General features: G+C 45.6%; 1 protein-coding gene and 1 long non-coding RNA gene across 2 annotated transcripts; one reads left to right on the top strand and one right to left on the bottom strand.

The window, feature by feature from the left end:
* Positions 1-8,159: 8,159 nt before the first annotated feature.
* ccnd1 (cyclin D1) lies at positions 8,160-18,905 on the bottom strand. The gene is made up of 5 exons (XM_015942599.3): positions 18,531-18,905; positions 17,611-17,826; positions 16,965-17,124; positions 11,088-11,236; positions 8,160-11,008 (listed from the first exon to the last, which is right to left on the bottom strand). The coding sequence occupies exons 1-5, from the start codon at positions 18,726-18,728 to the stop codon at positions 10,853-10,855; spliced, it is 879 nt and encodes a 292-aa protein (XP_015798085.1). The 5' UTR covers positions 18,729-18,905; the 3' UTR covers positions 8,160-10,852.
* Positions 18,906-21,643: 2,738 nt separating this feature from the next.
* Positions 21,644-26,248, top strand: LOC107374450 (uncharacterized). Its single transcript, XR_011521559.1, has 3 exons — positions 21,644-24,674; positions 24,764-24,851; positions 25,335-26,248. It is a non-coding gene; the product is annotated as an uncharacterized lncRNA (long non-coding RNA).
* The last annotated feature ends 713 nt before the right edge of the window (positions 26,249-26,961 follow it).

The raw sequence follows: 26,961 nt of genomic DNA, 5'->3' as shown, positions 1-26,961 counted from the left end.
TGTTCATGCACTTCGATGCCCTTCTCGATGGCCGTCATGTCGAAGTTCACACAGACAGCCAGGTGGCTGCAGCCTACATAAATCGCCAAGGGGGAGTTCGATTCCCCCCTCTATTGCGCATAGCCACAGATTTACTGTGTTGGGCACATGTCCACCTGCTGTGCCACCTACATTGCGGGGATCCTGAATGTAGCGGCAGACATCCTGTCGAGAGGGGGTCCCCGCGACTCCGACTGGCGTCTGCATCCCGCGCTGATATCACAGATCTGGATAAGGTTCGGGGAACCGTCTGTGGAGCTGTTCACGGCTCGCGAAAACGCTCAGTGTCGCCTGTGGTTTTCCCTGAGTCTCCGGGACCAAACCTCGCTCGGAGCGGACGCCTTCTCACACCAGCCCGGGCTTCGAACGCTCCTTTATGCGTTTCCACCAGTCCCTCTGATTCCCCGTCTCCTGGACCGAGTTCGGTCAGAACAGCTCTCGGTAATTCTGGTGGCTCCCAGACGCCTGTCCGCGTCATGGCTTCCGGACCAGCAAGCGCTACTGTCCGGCTCCCCGTGGAGACACCCGCGAAGGGAGGACGCCCCTCCCCAGGCGGATGGGATAATCAGACATCCTCCGGAAATAAGCCATCGGCTGTGGGTCTGGCCGCTGAGCGGTTTCGATTAGGGGTTTCTGGGCTGCCGCATGATGTGGTCACCACGATTCAGAGTGCGCGGGCGCCCTCTACCATTGCGTCTTACGCTGCTAAATGGGCAGCTTTCCAGAAATGGGGCACAGAGCGGAATGTTCAAGCGCTCTCCTGCCAGCTGGCGGATGTCCTATCGTTTCTGCAGATACGGACGGACAGGGGGCTCGCATTCAGCACTATTAAAACATATGCTGCAGCTATCTCATCCTGTCACCAGGGTTTTGGTGATAGGTCTGTTTTCAATCATCCCCTCTCAAAACGTTTTCTAAAAGGTGTCAGAAGGAACAGACCTGTGTCCCGTCCGCTAATTCCCCAGTGGGATCTAACGGTGGTTCTGCATGGCTTATCTGAAGCCCCATTTGAGCCCTAGTTGGACCAAGTTCCTGTCACTTACAACTGCCTTGCTGCTGGCATTGGCATCAGTCACGAGAGTGAGCGACCAAACCGCCCTCTCAGTGGCTCCCGCATGCCTCAGGATCCGGGCAGATGGCGGGTCTGCTGTTTTCTGCCCCAACCCAGCCTTTGTGCCCGAAAAACATTAATGCTTCCTTCAAATCCAGGTCAATTTCATTGGCTGGACTTTTTCCTCCTCCCCATAATTCTGAGGAGGAGGCGGCTTCCCATCTTCTCTGCCCGGTGCACAAGCTCGCACGATATGTGTCACGCACTTCAGGGATTCGCCGCCCACAAAGCCTGTTTGTGCACTACAGGGAGTCTTCCCTTGGGCAAGCGCTGTTGGCCCAGCGCCTTTGACTCTGGCTATGTGACGCCATTTCACTCGCTTACACATCATCGGGGCTGCATCCTCCTGAGACACTCAGGGCTCACTCAGCCAGAGGGATTTCCTCTTCTGTGGCGCCCCACAGTGGTGTGTCAATGGAAGTCATTTGTCAGGCTGCTTCATGGGCTTCACCCTGTTCCTTTACTCGTTATTATTTACGAGATGTGTCTTCAGGATCCATCACTCGTTCAGTGCTTGGACCTCAGCAGGCTGAGTGAACACATTATGGCACCTCATCAGCCCTGCTTGAATGAATTTCATCCTCTTGTGGATGATATTTTTTAGTGGTGGCCCCACTCTTCTCTCTGGCTGCCTCAGCCTTTTAAGCCCTGGGCTGAGGCTGAGCTACACCCACTAAAAGGAGACATGTTGGGGGTGTCCATTTGGTTGAGCTAACGAGTGTGGCGTAAACCCATCCAGCTGTGCATTATTCCAATAGCAGCTCGCTTAAGGGCTAAGACTAGACGAAATAGAACGTTGGTTACGTATTGTAACCCCAGATTCTATGAGTCTAGTCGCAGCCCTTAAGCCACTTGGCCACACTGGTTCTGTTAGGACTAAGAGCCATCGGAGGCGAGCAGTGGAGTCGCTCCACTTATATACCCACAAGGGGTGCCCACGTGGTGGGCGTACATTGAAGCTCTTCATGATTGGCTGATGCTGAGATCACCCTTCCAATAGCAGCTAGCTTAAGGGCTGCGACTAGACTCATAGAATCTGGGGTTACAATACGTAACCAACGGTCACAGGTCTGGATAAAAGCAGAGGGTTGTGTCAGGAAGGGCGTTTGTCCTACAAACAAAATCAAATATACAAATCAGAAAGAGGGATTTCAGTGCAGATCAGCCAAGGCCCGGGTAAACAGCCAAGACCTACGGTACTCTTAGTGGAAGAGGTTTAACAGAAGAGAGGTGGAAAGCAGTGGTGGCTGTGGGGCGCAATTTAACAGGTGTTGTGTCAAAAAGAGCACACCAGACGAGATTTGCATGATCTGTTATGGGAAGGTGCAAATTAATAACAAGGTTTTTTTATACTTTTGTACAAAATGATGGTTTATGGGCAGATAAATTAAAAAAGGTTTATTTGGAAAATTTAATAATTATTCTTTAAACAATGTGTAATTTCGAGTCACATTCCTGGTTCATTAAACCAACAGCAAAATTCAAGCAGGCAAAATAAAAAATAAAATAACATAACAATACTCATTAAACGTTAGTCTCTAACGTGTTTAAATAAAAAGTGTCAAAAATGTATGTATTTAATCATTATTTCATCATATTCCTGTTTCCCTAACCCTAAAACAGATGTTTTTCAGGAGAAACACGGATTAGAAGCGTTGACACGCGCTATCCACATATAACCACCAGGGGTCGCCAAATCACCATACTTATGCTTCACACCGACAGACGGGAACAGCAAAACTGTTCCATAAGCTTGCTTATTATTCACCAGTATATGCAAATTCAGCATAAAAACTAACAAAGCTCATTTAATGAAGTTAAAAGCATTAGCTCAGTCTTACCTTTGCCTGTTAAAGGTTATAATAATCCATGTTATTGTAAAAAAAAAACATATCTTCTTTTACATGCAAGAGAGTGTTGAGAAGTCTCTGATCCACATTTCATCATTTTCTGGTTCTTCATAATAAAACTCCATGAGTTCTACTCAGCTGCGCTAACAGCATGAAAGGAATGATTGATTTATCAGTGTTTACAAGAAACAATGTGTTCAGAAAAGTAATACAAACTGTCAAGCACATTATGCTCTGTTTGGTTTTGTTAATGACTTTGTTCTGTACTGGAGCCTACTATTACTGTTATCTATTGAATCAAAGCATATTAAAATGTGCTTGAACAATTTTATAATTTCTTAACACTGTTTGTACTGGAAGAGAGAATGGGAGGGGGTCGTCAAAAATTTTACTGATAAAAAAGGAGTCCCTTGGGAAAAAGGTTGGGAACCACTGGTATAGAGAATGGCAAGAGTGGAACTTCTGAATGTTGGAACTATTCCAGGTGAAGCTGTAACGCTGGTGGACGTGATGCAGAACCGGGAGGTGGAGGTGTTCAGGAGACCAGGTGGTAAGGCAGTAAGACTAGAAGTTCAGGAGACTGGAGTGGGTTAGGAATGTTCTGGAAGTGTCAGACAAGCTGGTTCTGGATGTTGTTAGTGGTTCTACCCACAGGTAGGATATGAGCTAGAAGAGAAGCAGAACTCTGTCTGGAGTCTGCTAGATGATCTGATGCAGCGCGTCCCCAGAGGTGAGAGTGGTGATTGGTGCAGACTTTAACAGGCATGTAGCTGAAGGGAGAAGCAGTGATGAAGACACATTTATATGAAGGACTGGAATGAAAAGAAAAAGATGCTTGTAGATGTGAAAAGGATGGAAATGCTTTCTTCCAGAAGAGGCAGGGACATTAGGTTACTCATAAGAGTTGTTTTTAATGTATTGTGTAGTGTGAAGCACTTTGGTCAGTTTTATACTGTTGCAATGTGCCATAAAAATAAAGTTAGTGTGGTCTGAAGAGAGGACTGATGAGTGTAGACAGGAGATGCAGTGTATGGTGAAGCTATAGTGGCAAAGGCCAAACAGAGGGCGAATGATGACCTGCATGTTAAGCTCCTGATTCGAGTTATTATGGAAATGTAATGACAGGTGTCAGCTGTATGATGGGAAGATGGAAAGACAACTAAGAGCTGCTGAATGAGGAAAATGAAAGAGAACGTAGAAGAGAGCAGGAGACTGTTGTGGATGAGGAAGTAGCTGAGATTATTAGGGATGAAGTGAGGAAAGCTTTGAAGATGAAGAAGAGGAGAAGGCAGTCGGTCCTGATGACATAACTGTGGAGATTTGGAAATGGAGAGGTGGCCAGAGAGCTTTGACTAGTTTGTCCAACAAGATCTTGATGAGTAAGAGGATGCCTGACTATCGGAGTTAAAGTGTTCTCACGCCCATTTTAAGAACAAGGGAGACGTGCAGAAATGTGGCAATTTCCTACAGTGAGGCTTTGGGAAAAAGTGGTGGAAGCCAGGATTAGGTCAGATGAGAGCATTTGTGAGCAGCAGAACGATTTCCTGCTAAAGCCTGATTCATGCTTCTCCGTCACGCAAGGACTGACGGAAGCATTTTGCTCTCATACTTCTCCGTCTCCTGGAGTGTTGCAAAGCAATTCCCCGCCAGGACAACAGAGGGCATACTGCTGTTCTGTGGTATCCTGTAATGTATCCGGTCCAAGGTAGTGTGTTTATATTGTGTTTTTTGTATATGAGAGACTTTTTAACACTGACAAATTTGTCTCTCATTCTCCTCCACCTTTTCATGCGCTCACCACCTCTAAACCCACGTTTCCTGTCATGTCAGTCCACAAATAAAATGCTTGCTGCGCATCTTTTCACTCCTCCAGTCACAGAGGAATTAAACGTTCATATTTTAGAGTTTTTCACAAGGTATTCTTCAAGCTTCTCCGTGTCTGCCGCTAGTTATTCTGGTCTCTTTTCATGTTTTTGAGGGCACAATGGCGGCGGTGTAGACAACAGCGGCGTCCTGACCAATCACAAGCTTGCGTTTTCCGTCTCGACAGATGGATGTTTAAAAAAGTGGGCTTGACTCCGTATGTACTTGCGTGCCTGCCAGGGCCCTATGCAAGGACGGATAATGGCGTTGAATGTTTCCACACTGACGCAGACAGAGAAGCATGACTCAGGCTTAAGAAACATCACTGCATGTGCTGTTTCTGCTGTTGAGAGAAAGTGACTGACCGTGCTGAGGAGCTGTGGAGCATTAGGATGTCTGGTGTGGCAGAGACATGTGTTAGAGGTATGAGACAGCAGGAAGCTATGAAACCGCATGGAGCTGTGAGACAGGAGGAAGCCATGAGGCAGCAGAAAGCTGTAAGACAGCAGGGAGGTGTGAGAGCATGGAACTGTGAGACAGCAGGAAGTTGTGAGACAGCAGGGAAGTGTGAGACAGCAGCGAGCTGTGAGACAGCAGGGAGGTGTGAAACAGCATAGAGCTGTAAGACAGCAGGGAGGTGTGAGACAGCATGGAGCTGTGAGACAGCAGGAATCTGTGAGACAGCAGGGAGGTGAGAGACAGCAGGGAGCTGTGAGACAGCAAGGAGGTGTGAGACAGCATGGAGCTGTGAGACAGCAGGAATCTATGAGACAGCAGGGAGGTGAGAGACAGCATGGAGCTGTGAGACAGCAGGAAGCTGTGAGACAGCATGGAGCTGTGAGACAGCAGGGAGGTGTGAGACACCGTGGAGCTGTGAGACAGCAGGAAGCTATGAGACAGCATGGAGCTGTGAGACAGCAGAAAGCTATGAGACAGCATGGAGCTGTGAGAAAGCATGAAGCTGTAAGACAGCAGGGAGTTGTGAGACAGCATGGAACTGTGAGACAGCAGGAAGTTGTGAGACAGCATGGAGCTGTGAGACAGCAGGCAGGTGAGAGAGAGCATGGAGCTGTGAGACAGCATGCAGCTGTGAGACAGCATGGAGCTGTGAGAAGGCAGAGAGCTGTGAGACAGCATGGAGCTGTGAAACAGCAGGAAGCTGTGAGACAGCAGGGAGGTGTGAGAGCAGGGAGATGAGGTTGGAGCATGGTGAAATGTGTTAGGTGTAATAAAAGGGCTTCTTGTGTAGAAGACACAAGTGAAAGCAGCCATGCTTTCTGGTTCTGTTCTAAGCCCCTGTCTTTGGTTCACAGTCTTTCAGGCCCTAGTATAATAATATTATATGTATACTACTATATAATAATACTATAATGTATAATACCGGTAATCATACATTACACCACTGGTGTTTATATGAGGAAAACATCCATACAGGCTGACCTAGGTCTGTCTGTCTAGTAAGAGAGAAACAGGGTTATATATACATATCATCATATCACTAGTTGTAGTATTTACAATCATTTCATTTAGACCAAAACAATCTGCTGTCCATCTCACAACTTACAAAGCAGCCTCCTCGCCAGTCAATCACAGACAGCTCTCTTTCATCCAATCACAGCATGTCCAGGAAATACTGCTTTCCAGACAAACAGCCAATCAACAGCTTACTGAGCTGCTTTCTGCTGCTTAGCAACCAGTCACCGTCCACCAGCTGCAAAGTGATACGTGTCATGGATCGGGAGTCCATAGTTAGACTTCCAAAAAGAGACACTTTGCCCGTTCCTGAAACAGTTAAACTGCCCTTTGTTCAGTTAAAGAGGAATTCTTACTGGACAGTTTTTATTTACTGTTATTTTGTATTTTATTTGTTGATTCAAGGACACCTCCTTTGTTCCATATATCAATGTTATTTAGTTATTAAAACTGTCTCAACTGGAAACTCATCTGGCAGAAAAAAAGGTTTGACAAACATTCATTTGTCCTTTAGTGTCAGATTTCAGTATGATTGTGAACTGAGCTAGTTGTAATTAAACTAATGAAGTAAACCTGTTAGGTGCAGTAGACTGAGGCCCTGTCCACACGTAGCCGGGGATCTGCCAAAACGTAGATATTTTTCTACGTTTTGGCCTGTCATCCACACGAAAACGGAGTTTTTTCACATGAAAACGGATCTTTTTAAAAACTCCGGCCAAAGTGAAGATCTGCGTTTTCTCCGTTTTGGGTGTCTGCGTGTGGACGGACAAAACCGGAGTTTTAAGGTCCGCAACGTCACTTTCCACGACAAAAAATGCTGACATCATGTGTGCGACCTGTGTTTACACTAGCAGACAGCATGGATGCCCTCAGAGCTGCGCTCGCTTTATCAATTGTCCAAGCGCTTTTTGCTTGTTTGTTTTTGCAAGCGGAATTACTGCTCCTTGCGGAAGAGCACAGACGAAGGACGAGGTTAAGAACAGGGGAAGTACTGCCGCCCACAGGTCTGGCATGTCCTTAACAACGTATTTATCCGGGTACGTGTGGACAGTTTTCTTTTAAAACGAGGTGGTGTGGATGCAAGTTTTTGGAGGGGCGGATATTCGTTTAAAAAAAACGGCTACGTGTGGACTAGGCCTGAAATGAACAGCTTCATTTGGAATTATAACATATCTAATTTTTAATGGATACATTTAACATCTGTCTTCAACATAAACCTCGCTGATAAATGTTCTTCACGTAATGAATTAACTGAAAAGGTCTTTGCAGGATGTGACTAAAATGTTTAATGTCAAGCTCATGGGGCTAAGCCCCCCCCCATCTCTCAATCCTAGTGACGTCCCTGATGGATAGGATCAGGAATGAGTCCATCAGAGGGACAGCTCATGTTAGATGTTAGGATGACACAGGTGGAAGGATGCTGAGGATGGAGCCACCAGGCAGGAGGCTGAGAGGAAGACCTGTGGATGTGGTGAAGTAGGACACAAAGTTAGTTGGTGTGAGGGTAGAGGATGTGGAGGACAGGCATATTCTAACGTGTCCACAGCAATATGCAGAAACAACCTCTGGGTAACACAACTCCAGTACATGTGACACACACACACACACACACACACACACACACGCCAGCCCCAGAATGAAGATGAGACATGCAGATCTACTGGGATTGAAACCCACAACCAGAGACTGGTCAGACTGGTTCTAGTGGACAACAGGTCTCATGTCCCACCTCCTCCCTCATGCTTGGGACCAGCTCTCACAGGGTTCCTAGATGTTATGAGACCGGTGGGTTCCTCAGGACAAAAACAGCTTTTTAGATTCGGTCAAGTTGATTTCTTTATTGTGTTGTCGACACAAAGATGAATACATGGTTTGTCTCCGTGGCGGACGGCTGCTGTGGTGTAGACAGGACTCTACGGCTTATGAACATCTGCCTACCCACTGGGCTGGAGCCGCCAATGCCCGCAGCACAAAGCTCTTCTCTGATAAATACAACGAGAGGAAGAGGCCGCCATGGACCCGATGTGGAGAAAGTCTCCGTCAGAGAGACAGTTTTACACATCCCATTTCCTTTATGGCACCAGTCTGGTTTCCAGTTCAGAAGCCCCGCCCCCTGCAGGTTCAACAGAGCTGGTTAAACCCGACGAGCAGAACAGAACCAACTGTAAATCTGGACATGAGGTATTGTGGATCTAGGCATCTCCGTGCATTAGCTGAGTTTTACAACGTTTGGAGACTCGTCTGACATATTACACACTAGGGCTGCTCGATCATGGCAAAAATAATAATCACGATGACTGAAATTGAGATCACGATTATTTAGGACGATTTTTCAATTTATGTTGATTTTATTTGTTTTTATTCAGTCATAAAATTGCTCAGGGCACAATCAGGACAAAATAAATAAGAAACAAGATGACCACTAAAATAACTCCTGATTCCCAGTATAAAAAGACCAATATACTTATAGCTCATAGTCTATGACCCAAGGGCTATAGACCTTGGTTTAACTCATTTAAGTCTAACCAGTACAGACCCAAATACCAATATCTTGCAAATACTGACAGCAAGAATTATACAGTGGCATTTATAACAAATAAATGCAAATAAATTGATGTTCACAAAATGTTGCATAACATTTATTTAGTCATGTCAAGGTGCTGTAGGAGAGTGCACTAGCACCGTGTCCTCAGGGAGATTAGTTATTAGTTATCAGCGTGAGGAACTTATTTCTACCTTATTTATAAACTATTTATTTACAGGTCCATCAGTTAATGTAATAATTGTCTCAACCACAGCTGCACCCCCCAACCCGGTCTCACAGGGGGCAAGCTGCACGTCTGTTTAGCATGCCGCACGCGCACATTTAGCTGTTTTTAGCTGCTCAGAAGTCCACAGGTGCGGTGTGTGTGTCACTCACTCTGGTTAATCCAACAGGGAGCCGGCTCTGAGAGCTGTTTCTTTAGCGACTGACACGTCACTGCATCATTCCCTTTCCTAATGTCCTGAAGAACGGTCCGGAGCGCAGGCGGAGTGTTTAGCTAACCTGCAGGAAATGTCAACGACAGTTATCCAGAAAGAAGCTAAGGGTTACCAGAGATGTTTCTGAGGTGTTCGCTAGGTACTTTTAGGATTTAAAAAGTCAAGAAGGGGGTCTGAAAAGCTGCTAGAAATAGCGTCAAAGTCGCCAAGTTGGCAACACTGTGGGAGGAGCGCTTCATTTGCAACTCAGGGCAGCGCAAGTGGGAGGAGCAAATAATCGGCTTGTTTTGTTTTTATAATCGTTCAAAACTCAGATCGTAATCGTGATTAAAATTTGATTAATTGAGCAGCCCTATTACACACAACAGCTGATCACCTACACAAGACAACAGATGAGGATGTCAATAACAATTTTCTATGAGAAAATTCAAGCCTACAATTGCAGTTTATAGACACGCATACTCCCAAAACAAAATAATCAGATCAGATAGCAGCAAACAGGAAAAAGCGTCGTTTCAATTCTTTTGTCTGCTTTATTTTGTTTCCTTTGACAGAAGCTGTCGTTTCGTTTCTATAGCAGCAGAAAACCCGGAGTGCCTCACTCCTTCCTGTACACCCTCTACCCGCAGCTCCCGCTCACCCCCCTCAGGAGCCCTGACAGCACCGGGACCCCCCACCAGGGAGGGGGGGTGTCGTGAACCTGGACTGGTTCCTATGGAACACGCCCACATGTTCATGTTTGTGCAAAGTCTCGTCTCATCTCTCCTCGAGTCAGCTTTATCGGTTTCCCAGAACCCACCAGCTTGTCTAAAGGGACACCAGGTTCTGGCAGAGCAGGGTGGGGGGGTGGTCCTGATCAGGATCTGGACTGAGGGGCTTCTCTGGAGGAACCTGGAGAGGCTTTAGTTGCTCAGCTGAAACTCGGACGGCTCCGTCGCTCGGAGGCCGTCTGGTTGGCAGTTGTGTGTTGGGAATGTTCTGGATGCATTTAGCTGAGTCAGCGTTGCTGACCAAAGTGCTTTTTTGAGTCGGACCAGCATCAGAGGGTTTAAGCAGCTCATGGCCCCTCTGGCTGGGAACAGAAGACCTACCAGACTAAAGTCTAAATAAAGTGACTAAACACGAGCAAGCCGGAGACGGGACAAAGACGTGGACAGACTAAATCACTTTAGATAGAAAAGACAACATAGTATCTGCTTGAGGATGAGGACCTTCAGGTGCGCTGACTTAAAGATTCCAAGTTTAACATGTGAGGGAAGAGCCCAGCCCTTGCAGGTCATCATGTCCTCCCCAGGACGTCCCTGTAGTCTCAGCTGCAGTCCCCTGGAGGGAAGGAACGCTGTGGTGTGTCCGATCTGATCTGGCAGCAGGCTAGCAGGAGACATTCTTGACCTTCAGCCCACTAGGAAGTTGGAGAAGGATTGAGGAGGGGTATAGGGTGAGACCAAGCAAGTCCCCCTACCCCCATCAGCACCCTCCCACAACTACTTCCTCTTGATCGTCGAGTTCACTGTAGGACAGATGTCCACCATTCTCAGATGTTGATGTCTCTCACGTCTGTGGGCGTGGAGGACGGGTCCACCTCCTCCTCCACATGTTTGTTTTCCGTTGTGCCGCTGTGCTGCTGAGCCTGTCGCAGGCTGGACTCCAGCAGGGACTCGATCTGCTCCTGACACGACCGCAAGCAGTCCTGCAAACAGAGGGTCAGCATCGGGTCAACGTCCTCACGCCAGCCACAACAACCGTCACGTCAACGAATTCAAACGTACCGGGTCGCTGCGGATGACCTGGGACAAGAAGTTGGTGAGGTTCTGAGAGGACAGGGCGGCATCCTGGTTCTTCAGGTAGAGGCCCTGAACGGCTGCCACCACGCTGCCGGCTGCCACCATCGACGGAGGGCTGGCTATGAAGTTCACGTCTGCAGGAGAGCAGAATACAAAGTAAAAGGGCTGTCGCTCAGGCTGAAGACCACATCTGTTTTGTTTCTGTCAGGATGAGCTGAGGTGTGTGTAACGACTCACACCCCACACCTGGTTGGTGTTTAATTAGCACCGAACGCAATAACCAATCTGTGCAATCAGAACAGGGAGCAGAGTAGTGGTGTGTGTGTGTGTGTCAGGGTTCCCACGCGTCCTGGAAAACCTGGAAAATGATAGTCCAATTTTCCAGTCATGGAAAACACATGGAAAATGGGTGGAATTGCAAAATGTCCTGGAAATTTTTGAGTTGTCCTGGAAAAAAATTTTCCCTCCTTGTGGATAAACAAACAGATTAAACATTTTGGGCAATATTGGGCTGTAGCGCTTCTCCTTTAATTTCTGCATCTAGCTGGCACAGCGCCCCACATGACGCTTCCAACCAATCAGATTGCATATTCCCCTTCAGTTGCAGTTCCACTTCTGTTTTTCCAACTGTCTTTTTGGCTAGATTTACAGATTTTTCACCCCTAGATTTATTTCTCTAAAGAAGGGCCAAAAGTAGCGACTCGGTTCACGAGTATTGCTTTATCGCATTTTATGGAGCGAGAGGTTTTTCTCCTTCTCTCTGTTTAATGACAAAGGAGCAGCGGAGAGCTTTTGTTTTTTTCACTCATGCGTTGAGACGAGCGAACATGACGAGAGCTTCGGGATAGCGACGGATAGCAGGTAGTCTACCGGACCCGCGCTCCACTCAGTAATTCATACTAGTTCTATCATCCAACAGCAGAAACAAAAATATGTGAATGATAGAAATGTCATGAATTTGATTCTATCAAAAATACTAAGTATGTGCTCAGAGGACAGAGCCTCAGCTGTTCATACTGTTTTTAGCTAGCTACACAGACCGCAGCCAGGAGGCAGTGAGAACTGAAGACTGGCATTGTCATTTGAACAAAGTTGTTAACGTAATTAAATTGAATTCAACACGGCTAAATTAATAACTAGAATGATTTTAAGTGGTGACTATATATTTATCATAGTAATGCTACGTAAAGTCCAGACTAAAATGGTAGCGAACAACTACAAGTACTTATCTCTGAGGTAGAAAAAAAAATATTTTTCAGGTCCAATATGTCTGTGGTGGTAGCGGGAGATATTAGCCTAGCCATCTACCCTGAATCTTGTTTCTGGATGTCTGGACTAACCCAAAATGACCAATACTGGAACAACAAAATGCAGTTTAACATCCAACTATGTGGAATAAGCAGTAAAGTGTAATGTGGTGTGTACAGTAAGTATAATACATAGAATATGAAAGATATGAAAGAGCTAAGGTTTGAAAAGCAGGCCTAATTTATTGAATAAACAGTCAATATAAACAGTAACAATCTTTCAAAATATGTCTTTGTGTCCTTTATAGGCAGGAGTGAGTGATGTCAGGAAGACGGTGCCAATTCAAAACTTTTCAAAACTGGCTTTTTGCTAGCCCCAAGACTCTCTGCCTGTGTGCTGGGGTTTACCCTGGTGGATGAGAGGGTAGCTTCCCTGTGCCTTCGGGTTGGGGAACGGGTCCTGACTGTAGTTCGTGCTTATGGGCCAAATATCAGTTCAGAGTACCCACCCTTGTTGGAATCCCTGGGACGAGTGCTAGATAGTGCTCCATCAGGGGACTCCATTGTCCTGCTGGGGGACTTCAGTGCTCACCTGGCAATGACAGCATGACCTGGAGGGGTGTGATTGGGAGGAACGACCCGCCTGATCTGAACTCGAGTGGTGTTTCATTATTGGACTTCTGTGCAAGCCGCAGTTTGGCCATAACGAACACCATGTTCGAACATAAGGATACCCATTGGTACACTTGGTACCAGGGTAGCCTAGGTCGCAGGTCGATGATAGACTTTGTAGTCTTATCATCACCTACGGCCGTATGTTTTGGACACCCGAGTGAAGAGAGGAGCGGAGCTGTCAACTGATCACCACCTGGTGGTGAGTTGGATCAGATGGCAGGGGAAGATGCTGCGTAGACCTGGCAGACCCAAAAGCTTAGTGAGGGTCTGCTGGGAACGCCTGGCAGAAGAACCTGTCAAGACGGTCTTCAACTCCCGCCTCCGGCAGAGCTTTGACCGCATCCCGAGAGCAGTGGGGGACGTTGACTCCGAGCGGGCCTTGTTCCACTCTGCGATTGTTGAGGCGGCTGTTGCTAGCTGTGGTTGCAAGGTGACGGTGCCAGTCGTGGTGGTAACCCCCGTACCCGCTGGTGGACACCAGAGGTTCGGGGAGCCGTTAGGCTGAAGAAGGAGGCCTACAGGGCGTGGTTGGTCTGTGGGTCTCTGGAGGCATCAGACAGGTACCGGATAGCCAAGCGGGGTGCAGCAGTGGCAGTTGCCAAGGCAAAATCTCGGGCGTGGGAGGAGTTTGGTGAGGCCATGGAGAAAGACTATCGATCGGCTCCAAAGAGGTTCTGGCAAACTGTCCTGCGCCTCAGGAGAGGAAGGCAGCAACTCGCTCACACTGTTTACAGTGGGGATGGGGAGCTGCTGACATCAACTGGGGCTATAGTCGGACGGTGGAAGGAATACTTTGAGGAGCTCCTCAATCGCCCTTATGCACATTCCGAGGAGGAACCAGAGCCAGGAGACATGGGGATGGACTGTCCAATCTCGGGGGCAGAAGTTGCTGAGATAGTCAAACAACTACACAGCGGCGGAGCCCCGGGGGTGGATGAGATTCATCCTGGGTATCTCAAGGAAATGGATGTTGTAGGGCTGTCATGGTTTACACGTCTCTGCAACATTGCGTGGTCATTGGGGGCAGTTCCTGTGGAGTGGCAGACCGGGGTGGTGGTCCCCATCTTTTAGAAGGGTGACCAGAGGGTGTTTTCCAACTATAGGGGAATCACACTCCTCAGCCTCCCTGGAAAAGTACTGGAGAGGAGGGCGCGATCGATAGTCAAATCTCAGATTGAGGAGGAGCAATGTGGTTTTCGTCCTGGCCGTGGAACTGTGGACCAGCTCTATACCCTTACAAGGGTGATGGAGGGGGCATGGGAGTTTACCCAACCAATCCACATGTGTTTTGTGGATTTGGAGAAGGCTTATGACCGTGTCCCCAGGGGCACCCTGTGGGGGACGCTCCAGGAGTATGGGGTGGGTGGCTTTCTGTTAAGGACCATTCAGTCCCTTTACCAGAGGAGCGTGAGTTAGGTCTGCATAGCTGGTAGAAAGTTAGACCTGTTCCCAGTGAGGGTTGGACTCCACCAGGGCTGCCCTTTGTCACCGGTTCTGTTCATTACCTTTATGGACAGAATTTCTAGGTGCAGCCGTGGTGTGGGGTCTGTCGAGTTTGATGGCAGGAGAATCTTGTCTTTGCTTTTTGCGGATGATGTGGTCCTCCTAGCTTCATCCAGCTCTGACCTTCAGCTCTTGCTGGGTAGGTTCGCGGCCGAGTGTGAAGCGGCTGGGAGGAGGATCAGCACCTCCAAATATGAGACCATGGTTCCCGACCGGAAAAGGGTGGCTTGCCAACTCCGAGTCGGAAGAGAGGTCCTACCTCAAGTGGAGGAGTTTAAGTATTTCAGGGTCTTGTTCACGAGTGAGGGTAGGAGGGATTGGGAGATCGACAGCCGGATTAGTTCGGCATCTGCAGTGATGCGGACGCTGAGCCGATCTGTCATGGTGAAGAGGGACCTGAGCCAGAAAGCCAGGCTCTCGATTTACCGGTCGATCTACGTCCCAATCCTCACCTATGGTCATGAGCTTTGGGTAATGAACGAAAGAACGAGATTGCGGATACAAGTGGCGAAATGAGTTTCCTCCATAGGGTGGCCGGGCTCAGCCTTAGAGATAGGGTTAGGAGCTACCTGGGGAGGTGTTGCGGGCATGTCCTGCCGGCAGGAGGCCCCCGGGTCGACCCAGGACACGTTGGAGAGGTTGCATCTCCAATCTGGTCCGGGAATGCCTTGGGGTCCTGGTGGAGGTGGCCGGGGAGAGGACGGTCTGGAGCTCCCTAGTTGGGATGCTGCCCCCGCGACCCAGACCCGGATAAGCGGAGGAAGACGACAACGATTTCATTCAGCACAGTGGATTAACCTGGTTCAATTGCTGAGCAGAACAAAAACAGGACATGGAGATGACTTGATGATGCCACAATGTCACACCTCTGGTATGAACTCAAGTAGAGAATAACTTCTGCTTTAGTTGTGTTGCATTGTAAGTAGAGGAAAGCAGGTGGGCTTGTGAAAGACAAAAATCTTTCCCCAACTATATTGTCAAAATAACGGTGTAGGTAGGTACAATATCATATCTGTTTCTAAATATAACGGGATATCGGCAAACCGTAGTTATGATAACTTGACTTGTACACTGAAAAAGTCTTGAAAATAATTTCAAGAATAGAGTGGGAACCCTGGTGTGTGTGTGTGTGTGTGTGTGTGTGTGTGAGCTTGTGTGTGTGTGTGTGTGTGTGTGTGTGAGAGACAGTGCGTGTGTCTGTGTGTGTGTTAGGGTTGTCACGATACTAAAATTTCAAACTCGATTCGATACTGGAAAAAACTCGATGCTCGATTTCGATACTATTTAAAAACACCAATTTATTGAACAAGTTTATTCAAAAAATAAAATTCCTCAATTTATATTGCAAAAATTAAATGTTAAGAATTAATTGTATTAAGTGCTTAAACCTTTCAAGTATCAGCATTTTTTAAAAAGTGCATACAAAAACTGGCCAAAGTTAACACTTTAAATCATGAATTGTCTCACTATATACACACTATTTGCAGAGTGATGTTTTGCTGCTTAAACTCTGTTTAAGGTGCATTTTTGTCATAAGATGTAATGCCATATGTTTTGTTCTGTACTTTTGAACAACTCTGTTGGTCAATAAAGGGAGAAAACGAATTTCTCCACAGTAGGACAAAGGTACATCTACCGGTAATCTTAATAAAAACAGATTGGCGCACAGCAGTGACGTAATTAAAAGCACCGGTTAGATTAGCCGCGGCTAGTCTGTTCACGCCTAGAAATCCTAGACCCGCTCCAAACGAACAGGGGAATCATGTTAATGATTCCTAACTAAACCTTTCGACATAGAGATGTTTTGGTGCAGATAATGTCTTATTTCAAGGCTGCACCATGGGTGCCCGTCCGCACCCGTTATATGGATATACGCTGATGGCGATTTGCCGATGGATCTAAATACCCCGGAGAATCCAAGTAGCACCAAAGTTGTCAGCGTGAGTAAACAAACGTACTGCATGCTAGAAATTAAGTCCGGGTTGCAATAAATGGGAGTTTTCCTTTAAGCACATAAGCGTGAATATACAACTACGTGTCGGACTTGGTATGCTAATGAAGTTGGGCTGTGAAGCGCCTCCCAAATTCGCTGTTTATGTTTTTGTTTATTATTTGGCAGACAAAACTTGGATCGGAGACAACTCGCGTGGGAAATTGCAATGTAGCCATGCGGCATCTTCTTCTTCTGTTTGTCTGGGAGGCGGAGGCTTCTTTACGGCATCTGGCTGTCGTGCGTGTTGGTGTACTTGAAGAAGGCTGTGTATAATAGTCCATAATATCGATACCACAGGGATGGAATATCTAATTTAGATACCACTTTTAGTATCAATTTATATCTAGGTATCGATTTTTTTGACAACACTAGTGTGTGTGTGTGTGTGTGCGTGCGTGCGTGTGTGTGTGGATCCACTCCTGAATCCTGACGTCCAGCACCCACCTGTAGCACAGAGAGCCACGAAGGTCTGGGCGTGTTTCCTGAGGATCTGCTTTGTGGACAAATGGATCTTCAGTTTGGACAGGAAGTGCTCGATGAAGTCATGAGGCGTGACTGAAGCCAGGTCCCACTTCAGCTTGTTCAGAACCAACAGCTCCATCTGCTGTGGGTGGACCAGAACAACCAATCAGACGTTAACTCAGCGTCTGCCTGCTGCTGCACCTCTCGGCCACTAGGGGTCAGTGTAGACCACCAGACAAGCCTGTCAGACGCTCCAGAAGAACACTATTTGTTCCATCTCCCACAACCTTCTGGTGGGATGGACACACGTGAGGAGAGGACAACCTTGCAGGTGAAGTGTGACGTGACCTTTGTTCTGGTTTTTGACACCTCAAAAAAGATGCTAGTGATGAAGATGAGGTTGATCTCCTCTTCTTCCTCACTGGCTTCTTTTCATGCTGGTGTTTCTGTCTCTCTCAGGCTCTCCTGTTTACTTTATTTTCTATATTAGTATTTATTGTTGGCTCTTGTGAAGAGCCTCGTGATTCTTTATCTTGATGTTTGCTAAATGAGAAACTTTTTCTTCTTCTAAACACCTGATCTGCTGGTGTGCCTGCAGCAGCCTCCCACACGGTCCTAAAGCCCTTACCAGCAGCTCTCCGGGCTGGACCGAGTTGTCCGTGTAGATGCAGAGCTTCTCCGCCGTTAACGGAACCGTCTCCTTCATCTTGGACGCCAGGAACATGCACGCGGCTCCCAGCAGTTGCAGGCGGCTCTTCCTGCTGGACTCCACGGACAGGAACCGGTCCAGGTAGTTCATGGCCAGAGGAAAGACCTCCTCCTCACACTTCTGCTCCTCACACACCTGAAGGGAGAGGAGCGGACAGGTGAGTCCTCCACACACGCACTGTCTCACACACACACACGCACGCACACACACATTCTCTCTATCTCACACACGCACACACACACTTTAATCACCAGAACTCGGTACGTTCGGACACACCGGCCCCTCGGGACCTGTTGGGTTTGGGCACGAGGCTCCTTCGCGTGCTCGGTTCGGGTCCGGACCAGACCGGTCCAGGCAGCTTGTAAAATGAATAAAAATGACCAGAATAGGACCGAGTCTTTCTGCAGACGCGTGAGAACACCGGAGACACTGAGCCGAACCTTCAGACCCATTTGGTACCCTTTCATCCTTTAAAACTGTTTTTTTTTTTTGGTCTGCCATCCTCAGCGGAGCCGTTCGGAACCAAGACAGTTTTAGACCCAGTGGAACTGAAGTTGGTCTGGTTTCTGTGGAGCCTGGTGGGTCCGGCTCGGTTCTGGCTGATGTCTGACTGGTTTTAACGGACTTTAAATCCTATCTCGTCGGTGGCAAAGATGGCGCACTGTCCGGACCTGCTGGGCCGGACTGCATACGTGTACATTACTGTGAATTCTGGAGTAAATCCGGATCGGTTCGACCTCACTGCCTTCGGTACGGCAGTCCAGACCGGGTCCAAACCGGAGCTGGATGGGGCAGCCGGATCAGAACCGGAACCATTCCCAGGGACAATCAAAACTCACCTCCAGCATCCAGGTCGCTAGGATCTTCCTCATTTTAGGAGCTATTTCCTTTTGGACGCACTTGAAGTAGTTCGGAGCCGGCAGGTAGTTCTCCTCGGCCCGCAGCATGGTTCGGAGGACCCGGTCATTCAACAGGTTCACGTCCTGGTAGGCTCTCCGGATGGAGTCCACTTCGCAGCACAGCAGCTGCTCATCCATGGTTTGGCTCGGAACACAGAGAGAACCGGTTCGGTACAAGTGTCCTGCTAGAACCGGCCCGGTGTCTTTTCTATCTGGTATTTTTGAATCCCGGTGTCAGGGCTGCTCCGTGTGCTGCTGCCCCTCTGGTGTGCGCGAGTCCTCTGAGGTCCGGACCGCCTCGCTCTGGCGAACAAAACCTCCGCGCGCACCTCCCTGCGCGCGCGTGTCTGTACGCCCACACACAAACGGCTTTTTCGCTTGGGAACAAGTAAAGGCGGGTGACGTAGGCTGTTGTTAAGGGGCGGGGCCGCGGTGGGAGGAGGTGAGATCAAAGAGAAGCGGTCTGCAAGCGCGCGAGCAGGAAGAGCCCTCCTCCCTCTAGCCCTAGGAGGAGGTGGGAGGTCTGGGACCGGGCCTCCGGGCCCAACAGGCGGCAGGGGGCGGCAGTGACCCTCCCCCTTTGTCCTGCTGCCGGTTCGGTTCGGTGTGAATGAACAGCAGAGGACACAAGGAGGAGGGGGGAGTAACTCATTCATCTCACCTTATCACGACCCAAAACTAGACCGAGTACTGGTCCAACTCTGTAGTTCTGGTACTGAGTTCCACAGAGGACCCTGGTTCTGTTCAGTTCACACCTACTGGTGGAGTTTTGGTTCTACTGGATTCTGCTAGGTTCCCTGTGAGCCCTACTGGGTTCAGATCAGCAGGAACCACATGGTCCAGAACATGTGACATCACTAAAATGAGACCTCCATTCAGAACCCTAACCCTACTAGATCCACACACACACACACACACACACACACACACACACACACACACACACACACACACACACACACACACACACACACACACACACACGCGCACACACACACACACACACACACACACACACACACACACACACACACACACACACACACACACACACACACACACACACACACACAGGGGTTGGACCAATGGGAGGACCTGCTGTTACCAGGCAGAATCCTGTTTTGGGTGATGGTGGTTGACCCAGTCCAAGTGTGAACTGGATCTTTAGACACAGATGTTCCTCTTTGAGCTGCTTTATTCAGCCAGTAGAACATATTAGTGGTGAGAGAGCTTGTTGGATCAGAACCAACTTGTTCGTGGACACAGCTGCTGTGTAAACTCAGAAGATCCAAGTCTAGTTTCAATTTGAGTCAGAGCCTTTGAGCATTCCTGGAATTCCTCTCTGGCTGCTGGATTCACTACCGTAATGCCTGAATAGAGCCTCCTCTCTGGCCACTGTCCTCAAGGCTCACTTTGTTGTTGTCAGGGTAAAGAAAACAACACAACTCCAAACAGAAACACATCATAATAAATTTAATAACAATAATACATTTTATTGTGCTTTATGTGATGACAATCTCAAAACAACAGTCTCAAAACACTCACAAAAACGTACAATGATGAAAACAGAAGTTTACACACTTTCCTGACTGCGAGTGAAGCGTCCCGGGTCGCTCTGACCAGAACCTCTCACTTTCACATTTTACTTTGGAATCTTGTTAAGATTCATATTCTGATTCATTGAAATATTGAGATGTTATGAGATCCTTTCTGATTCGCATGTGAGCTGAGATAAAACACAATCAGCCCACTGTTGTTTGGTCGCCTTTGTTCATTCATTCATAAAACTCTTCATCTGATAACCACTTTTATTATTATTATTATTATTATTAGTATAAGTAGTAGTAGTAGTAGTAAATGACAAATGATTTACACTTGTATAGCACCTTTCAGAGTCAGAGGACTCACTACAGTGTGGTAGTAGTAGTGGTAGTAGTTGTAGTATTACTTGGAAATAACTTTGCAGTGACTTCAAACAAAAAATCTCCCACCAGCTGTAGTCTGATCCTGTCCTCTTGTTTGAGTCATGTCCTCTCTGTCCCACATTCAGATCCTGTGGGAAACAAAGGGAGCTGGAGCATGTGACTTTTGAAGTGAGGCTCTTTCAGCAGCTTTATGGTAACAATAAGTAGATGGTTAAAGAGACAGTGGGAAGCCAGCAGGCAGTCTCATACTGCTGACCACATCAGTCTCTCAAATAGAAAGTAATGCCAGGGCTGCCGCATGGAGGACAAAAGTTCAGGGTTAACTGTGATAGTAGCTGCATTGTTGACTTTTGATTTCATCTTTAAAACGTTCAAAAACGTGAAAACTCACAGTGTTGTTGGCTTAAAGCACAACAAACTATGGCACAAAGGAAGGTCAGCTGTTTATTTTTTTAGCACTTTGGTCCATACTAACTTTCAGGTTAAATCAACCTCCTTGCTGAGAGTTTATATATGTATATATATATATATATATATATATATATATATATATATATATATATATATATATACATACATACATACATACATACATACATACATGTATGTGTATGTGTGCAAATCAACGGGGATAAAATGCTATTTTCTAATTCTGCTTGTTTTGTGCCGTGGATTTCACATATTATATCCGTGAATTTTAAAGATGCATTTTGATACCAAGAATGCACTTATTTTCGAATGGGGGGACAATATTTTAGGTTTTGTGTGAAAATAAGTCCAGGACTACAAATGCGCTTCACGCAAGTGACATCATCGAACCAGACACGGAGAAAGCTGAGGGAAAATGGCTGTAAGTTCAGCAAACACATAATTATTATTATTATTTATTATTATTTATATTATTATCAGCATGATCTGCATTATTATAAGTTTTTCAGCATTATTATTATTATAATTATTATTATCATCATCATAATCAGCATTATTATTATTACTATTATTATTGTTATTGTTATTAATAATTTATCATTATCAGCATTAATATTTTTATATTTATATCATTAAAATTAAATCATTTTTAGTATTTTTAATATCATTACTATTATTATTATTATTATTATTGCTAATAATAATAATACCCTTATTTTTATTATTTACTATCAGATTAATTTGTGCGTTGAGTTACTTATTTTTTGTCATACACATGAAGCCGTCATATTCTAGCTACTCACACACACATCTATGGGTGCACTAAAGCCGGGCGTACACTGTGCGACTTTTTCACTCGCAGCGTTCAGCTTCAGCTCAAACTGTACGACTTCCTCGCAGGGCAGATCTCACGAGTCATGTGCTCACACTGTACGACCCAGTTCTCGTATGTGATCTGACTGCTCACACTGTACGTCTGGTAGCAACACGTCGGCCCTAAAAATATGCTAAAAATAGCAGTTTTTACACAACACGTCAGACTTTTTGGTCTTGTTTTGCCTGTTGTCCTTCGGGAGTGCTGCAGGAGGACACACAGGGATTTATGGGGGTTGGATGAGGAAAACGAAATAAAGAAAGTAAATCTGTGTTTAGTGATCAGTTTAATTTGACATGAACACGACAAACACGCTTTCTTGACAATCTTTGTGAGTAAAAAACGTGTAGAAACAAAAACGAACAGCGTGTGTTATTAGGGAAATAGCGAGCGAGCGGCGTTGATGCAGGATTGCGCATGTGCCGTGAGCGGTTCTGATACTTTTTGGGTCGCAGCTGCTCGCAGCGCTGCTTCAACAGTGCGATACCCTCACGAGGGATGAGCAAAATATCAAACACTCCAGAAGTCCGTGCGACCTCACGACTGCTGATCGGCAGCTGGTCATGTGGTGTTAATCGCCTCTCGTAACCCCCCTGTACACTACACGACCGCTCGGCGCAAAACTCGCCCCGATGTCGTGGATTCTCGCACGACTGGAAAATCGGCTCAAAAAAGGGAAAAAGTCGCACAGTGTATGCCCGGCTTAAGGTTTGTCTCATGGAACGTACATGGAGCTGGCTCTAGAGAGGAGATTAAAGATTTTTAATCAGCTAAAGAGAGCCTAAGCAGACGTAATATTATTACAAGAGACTCATAGATCTGCCACATCCGCAGATGAACTTAAAACACCTGAGTTTCCAAGCATGTTCTCTGCCTGCTATAACTCTAGGCAAAGAGGTGTAGCTATTTTAAAACACAAAAACATCAATTTCACAGTATTGGACACAGTCTCTGATCCAGAGGGTAGATTTATAATGTTAAAAATATCTTTACAGAACCAAAGCGTATGTATTGTCAGCATATACTGTCCAAATATTGATGACCCTTCATTCTTTCATAAATTTTTCTCTGTACTCTCCGAACACTTGGACTGTCCACTTATACTTGGAGGCATTTTAAATTTTTGGATGAACTCTTTAACAGACAGGCTCAGTACAGCTGGGACTCAGCGCAATTGGCAATCGACTAAAATAGTTAAACAGTGCATGAGTGATTATGGGCTTTGTGAGTCATGGCGATCTCTTCATCCTAACCTTAGAGAGCATACTTTTTTCTCACACGTCCATCACTCTCATTCAAGTTTGGATTATTTTCTAGTCAGCAGCTCATTGTTGGCTGACATTTCAGACACTGAGATACACCCCATAGTTGTCAGCGACCATGCTCCGGTTTCTTTAACTGGTAAATAAGAAGACAATCCCACCAAACAAAAACTGGAGGTTTAATACATCACTGCTCAAAGACGAAGGTTTTATAGAATTTTTTAAAAAGGAGTGGACTTTATATTTAGAACATAATGACCTGCCTGGAACAATCAGCATCTGTTCTCTGGGAGGCAGGAAAGGCAGTGATGAGAGGTAAAATAATCTCTTTCTCATCACATAATAAAAAAACAGAAAACAAACGTATTCAGGAGTTAGAGGAAATCATTAAAGGAGACATAACATGAAAGCCCCACTTTTTTATCCATTAACACAGTGTGTTTCACATTTTAAGTGTCTAAGTGAGCAAAACGGCTTATATTATTCACTGGAGTTGCTATTTAGATATTTAATAATTAAGTTTTGGGCATATTTGTCCACCCGTTCAGTTTTTCAAATGACCTATTACATCAGTAATTTATTTCGTCAGGATAACTACCAAATATGGTAATGGCCCTCGGCTAAACACAGAGCCAATCCGCCATTTTTTCTTCTCACTAAGATTTTTTGTAGTCCTATTGGAAAAATGCAGAATGTCTGGTTATTTTAGCCACACACAGCTCAAAACTGTTCCTCGTTTTAAGGAAGGGTGGTGTGGCAGTATTTAAACCCAGGAGCTGATGACGCTACTGCTAAAAAAACACAGAAGTAGTGTGTGTGTGTGTGTGTGTGTGCGCGCGCGCACGCACGTGGTTCGTTCGTTCGTTCGTGTCTCCCAGGCTATAAGTACTGAGGGCTTCATCTATCTAAAAGGAGTCATTTCTATCTGAATGTGGCAGCAACGGGACACAGCAGCAGAGCGGTAAGCTTCATATCACTCTAAAATGTCGACAAACTTTACTTTAGCTTTACGGGCATTAGCAGCACTAAAGCGTTAGCATCCAACTTGCTATCGCTAGCACAGTATGCTAGTAAAGTTAGCACCCAGATTAATGTGGATTTGGCCGATTTTCGTGGAATAAAACGTGATCTGGGATTTCTGATCAACAGAACAACAGATGATAACCTTCCACTGATTGTAGCAGCAGAGAGCCTGTGTGTTATTCTACGTGAGTGTGATGTAATCTTAGCATCCAGTAAATAAAGTCCCATATCAGCTAAAATGCAGCGTGACAAAGTCATTAAAGTGCGTCAACACAGTGGATTTAATAGAGTTTTAAAGAACAATCTCTGAGTGAAGTGAGGTTAGTTTTTTGTCTCATTGCAGATGTAAAAACTAACTCTGCATCAGTCAGACGCAGCGAAGCTCACCGTCTGTATGAGCGTGAGCGTCGGAAAGCTGATAAAATCAGCTGTAAAATAATTAAAACAAAAGTAAAAATGCTCCTTTGCTTTTTAGAGTCCACATCCAGAAGGCTGGAGCCGTGTTTCACTGACAGGCTGTCAGACTAACGCCCTGATGAGCTCAGCTGGGACAAACTGGTCTGATGTTTAGGTAAGTGAAGATCTGCTTCTCCAAGGCCTTGAGATGCTAGTAAAAATAATTTAGCCAGCTTGCTAATGTTACTTTTCTTCTCCTCTAAGGAACACAGAACGTTCAGATGTTGGAGCTTCACGTCACCTACTGAGGAAGGAGACGCACCAGTAAAGAGACGGTCTGGACCAGACCAAAGTGAGTGATGACACTTGAGCCCTACTCCTCAGCCACCCTCATCATTAAGCACACCTCACCCCCTGAATCACTCCATCTGATGACAGCAGAGTGATTTATTTGATGTTTTACTTGTTTAGTCTGTTTAGAAATTATTGAATTACATTATTTTCTGTAATCGACCATCTGATCTGGATGTGTACAGAATAATTTTCCCCAAATTCAGCAGCAGCTGGCCTACAAAAACAGCTGCAGCATGTAGTAAGTCTGTCTGCACTGCTCTCTAATGAGCTTCCTTTCATAAGGAATCATTCGTATAATTTTAGTGTCACTATTTTATTACATTTGTAGGAAAATATGAAGTCACTGCAGCAAAGTGAACTTGTAAACAAAGTAAACCGAAACAACACAAACGTGACTATAAACATGAAAGCTAAAGAACCAACTTTCCTAAAGCTGCTTGTAAACAAAATATGTCATTAAAGTTATCGTCTATCATTGCAGAATATGGTGATGACATCATGGAACTGGTCATTGGAAAAGTTTTCCCTGAACCAACTCCTTTTCTAGATGAGGTAGTGAAGATCAGCATCTCACCAACCCTCTGGTCTCAGTAATCAGACAATGGAGGTCTCCCACTGTTATCCAGGACCAGTTTGAAGCCCACATACAGCCCCTCCCTCATCATCAGGAAACATCAATCCGTATCCTGAGGACAACAGAAGACGGCAGGAGGACAGGAACTCTGAGACACCACCAGCACCGGGACACAAAGCACCTGTGTGCACAACGCCTGTTTAACTACTAAAGCCTGTTTATTATATTGTTCTACTTATTTGCTGTGAGGTTAATACTTAGAAAATTTGTATATTAATGTAAACAATTAAAAAAAATCACTGATTGTTTGTTTTCTTTTAGATGTAATGGTCCAAACTCAGCCTTGTAGACATTTATTGCATCCTGTAGGTAAATACACAGAACAGGCTCAGATCCAGGATGACCCAGCATGCTCTTCTTCCATTCTGGCTGTTAGGAATTTTATCAATAACTCAATGCCTACTGATGTTTTCACCTAACGGTATTTATTTAGAATGCAGGTAAGATTTAACTATATTTGTTAGCAAAGCAGACTGATCTTGGGAATTTCACTGCAGCACTGATGTCCACCTCTGTGTACACATTAGAGAGAATTACCACGTTACAGCTAAACACATTTAATAAAGATATAGGCTATGCATTGCAGACAATAAAAACAAAGTTGTAAGCAGTAGAATTATAATAATCACATTAAAGTACATTTGGAGAAATGTTCTTTATTTTTGACTAGAATCTCAAATCTTTAAATTAAAATGTAACTGCTTTTTATCCATTTTCAACCATTAAGACACCCAATATTAAATAAGACTACTTATAAAATTATTCATAATTATATGTATATATAGATATAGATGGATAGAGATCTTAATAAAATGTATTCTTTTAATGGTGTTTTAATGAGCTGTATCATTTTAAAAATCATTTTTTATAGAAATAAATAAGCAAGCAGCATTCCTTGTGTGTGTGTGTGTGCGCGCGTGCCTGCTCACTTGTCCCTCCGTCGGCCGTGACGGGTGTGTGTGAGTGACTACAGACAAATGCATGAGAAGAGTTAGCAGCCTTGAAACAGCCTGATGAACAACTCTCCCCACATGTTTTAAAAATGCTTATGCTAAATAATGATTTCTCTATAGAACTAAAAAGTCCGACTGGGGGAGGAGAGTACAGGTCTGCACTGTGGAGGGGGGCGTAGTTTACAGCTCCTCCAGATTTAAAGAGACAGTACCCAAAATCGGCTCGTTCTCAAGACTCTCCTCAGAACAGGGGTAGATGAGGGTCTGTAGAGCAACAATAATGAGGAAATCAGACCAAAGAACTGCAGTTCCACTGTATTTAGACCCCAACTGAAGGATTTAGATGTAAAAAGGAATAACTTAAAAGCATGTTATGTCTCCTTTAAGTCTTTAGAGGCATCCACAGAAGAAGAGTTAATGAGTAAATTACGTAAAGCTCAACTAGAACTTCATGGAATTATCGACAAAAAGACAAAATTTTTAGCACAAAGACTACGAATAGAAAACTTTGAACATAGTAA

This window comes from Nothobranchius furzeri, chromosome 9, assembly GCF_043380555.1.
Source record: "Nothobranchius furzeri strain GRZ-AD chromosome 9, NfurGRZ-RIMD1, whole genome shotgun sequence".
Classification (NCBI taxonomy): domain Eukaryota; kingdom Metazoa; phylum Chordata; class Actinopteri; order Cyprinodontiformes; family Nothobranchiidae; genus Nothobranchius; species Nothobranchius furzeri.
This window is presented reverse-complemented; position numbering and strand designations above follow the sequence as displayed.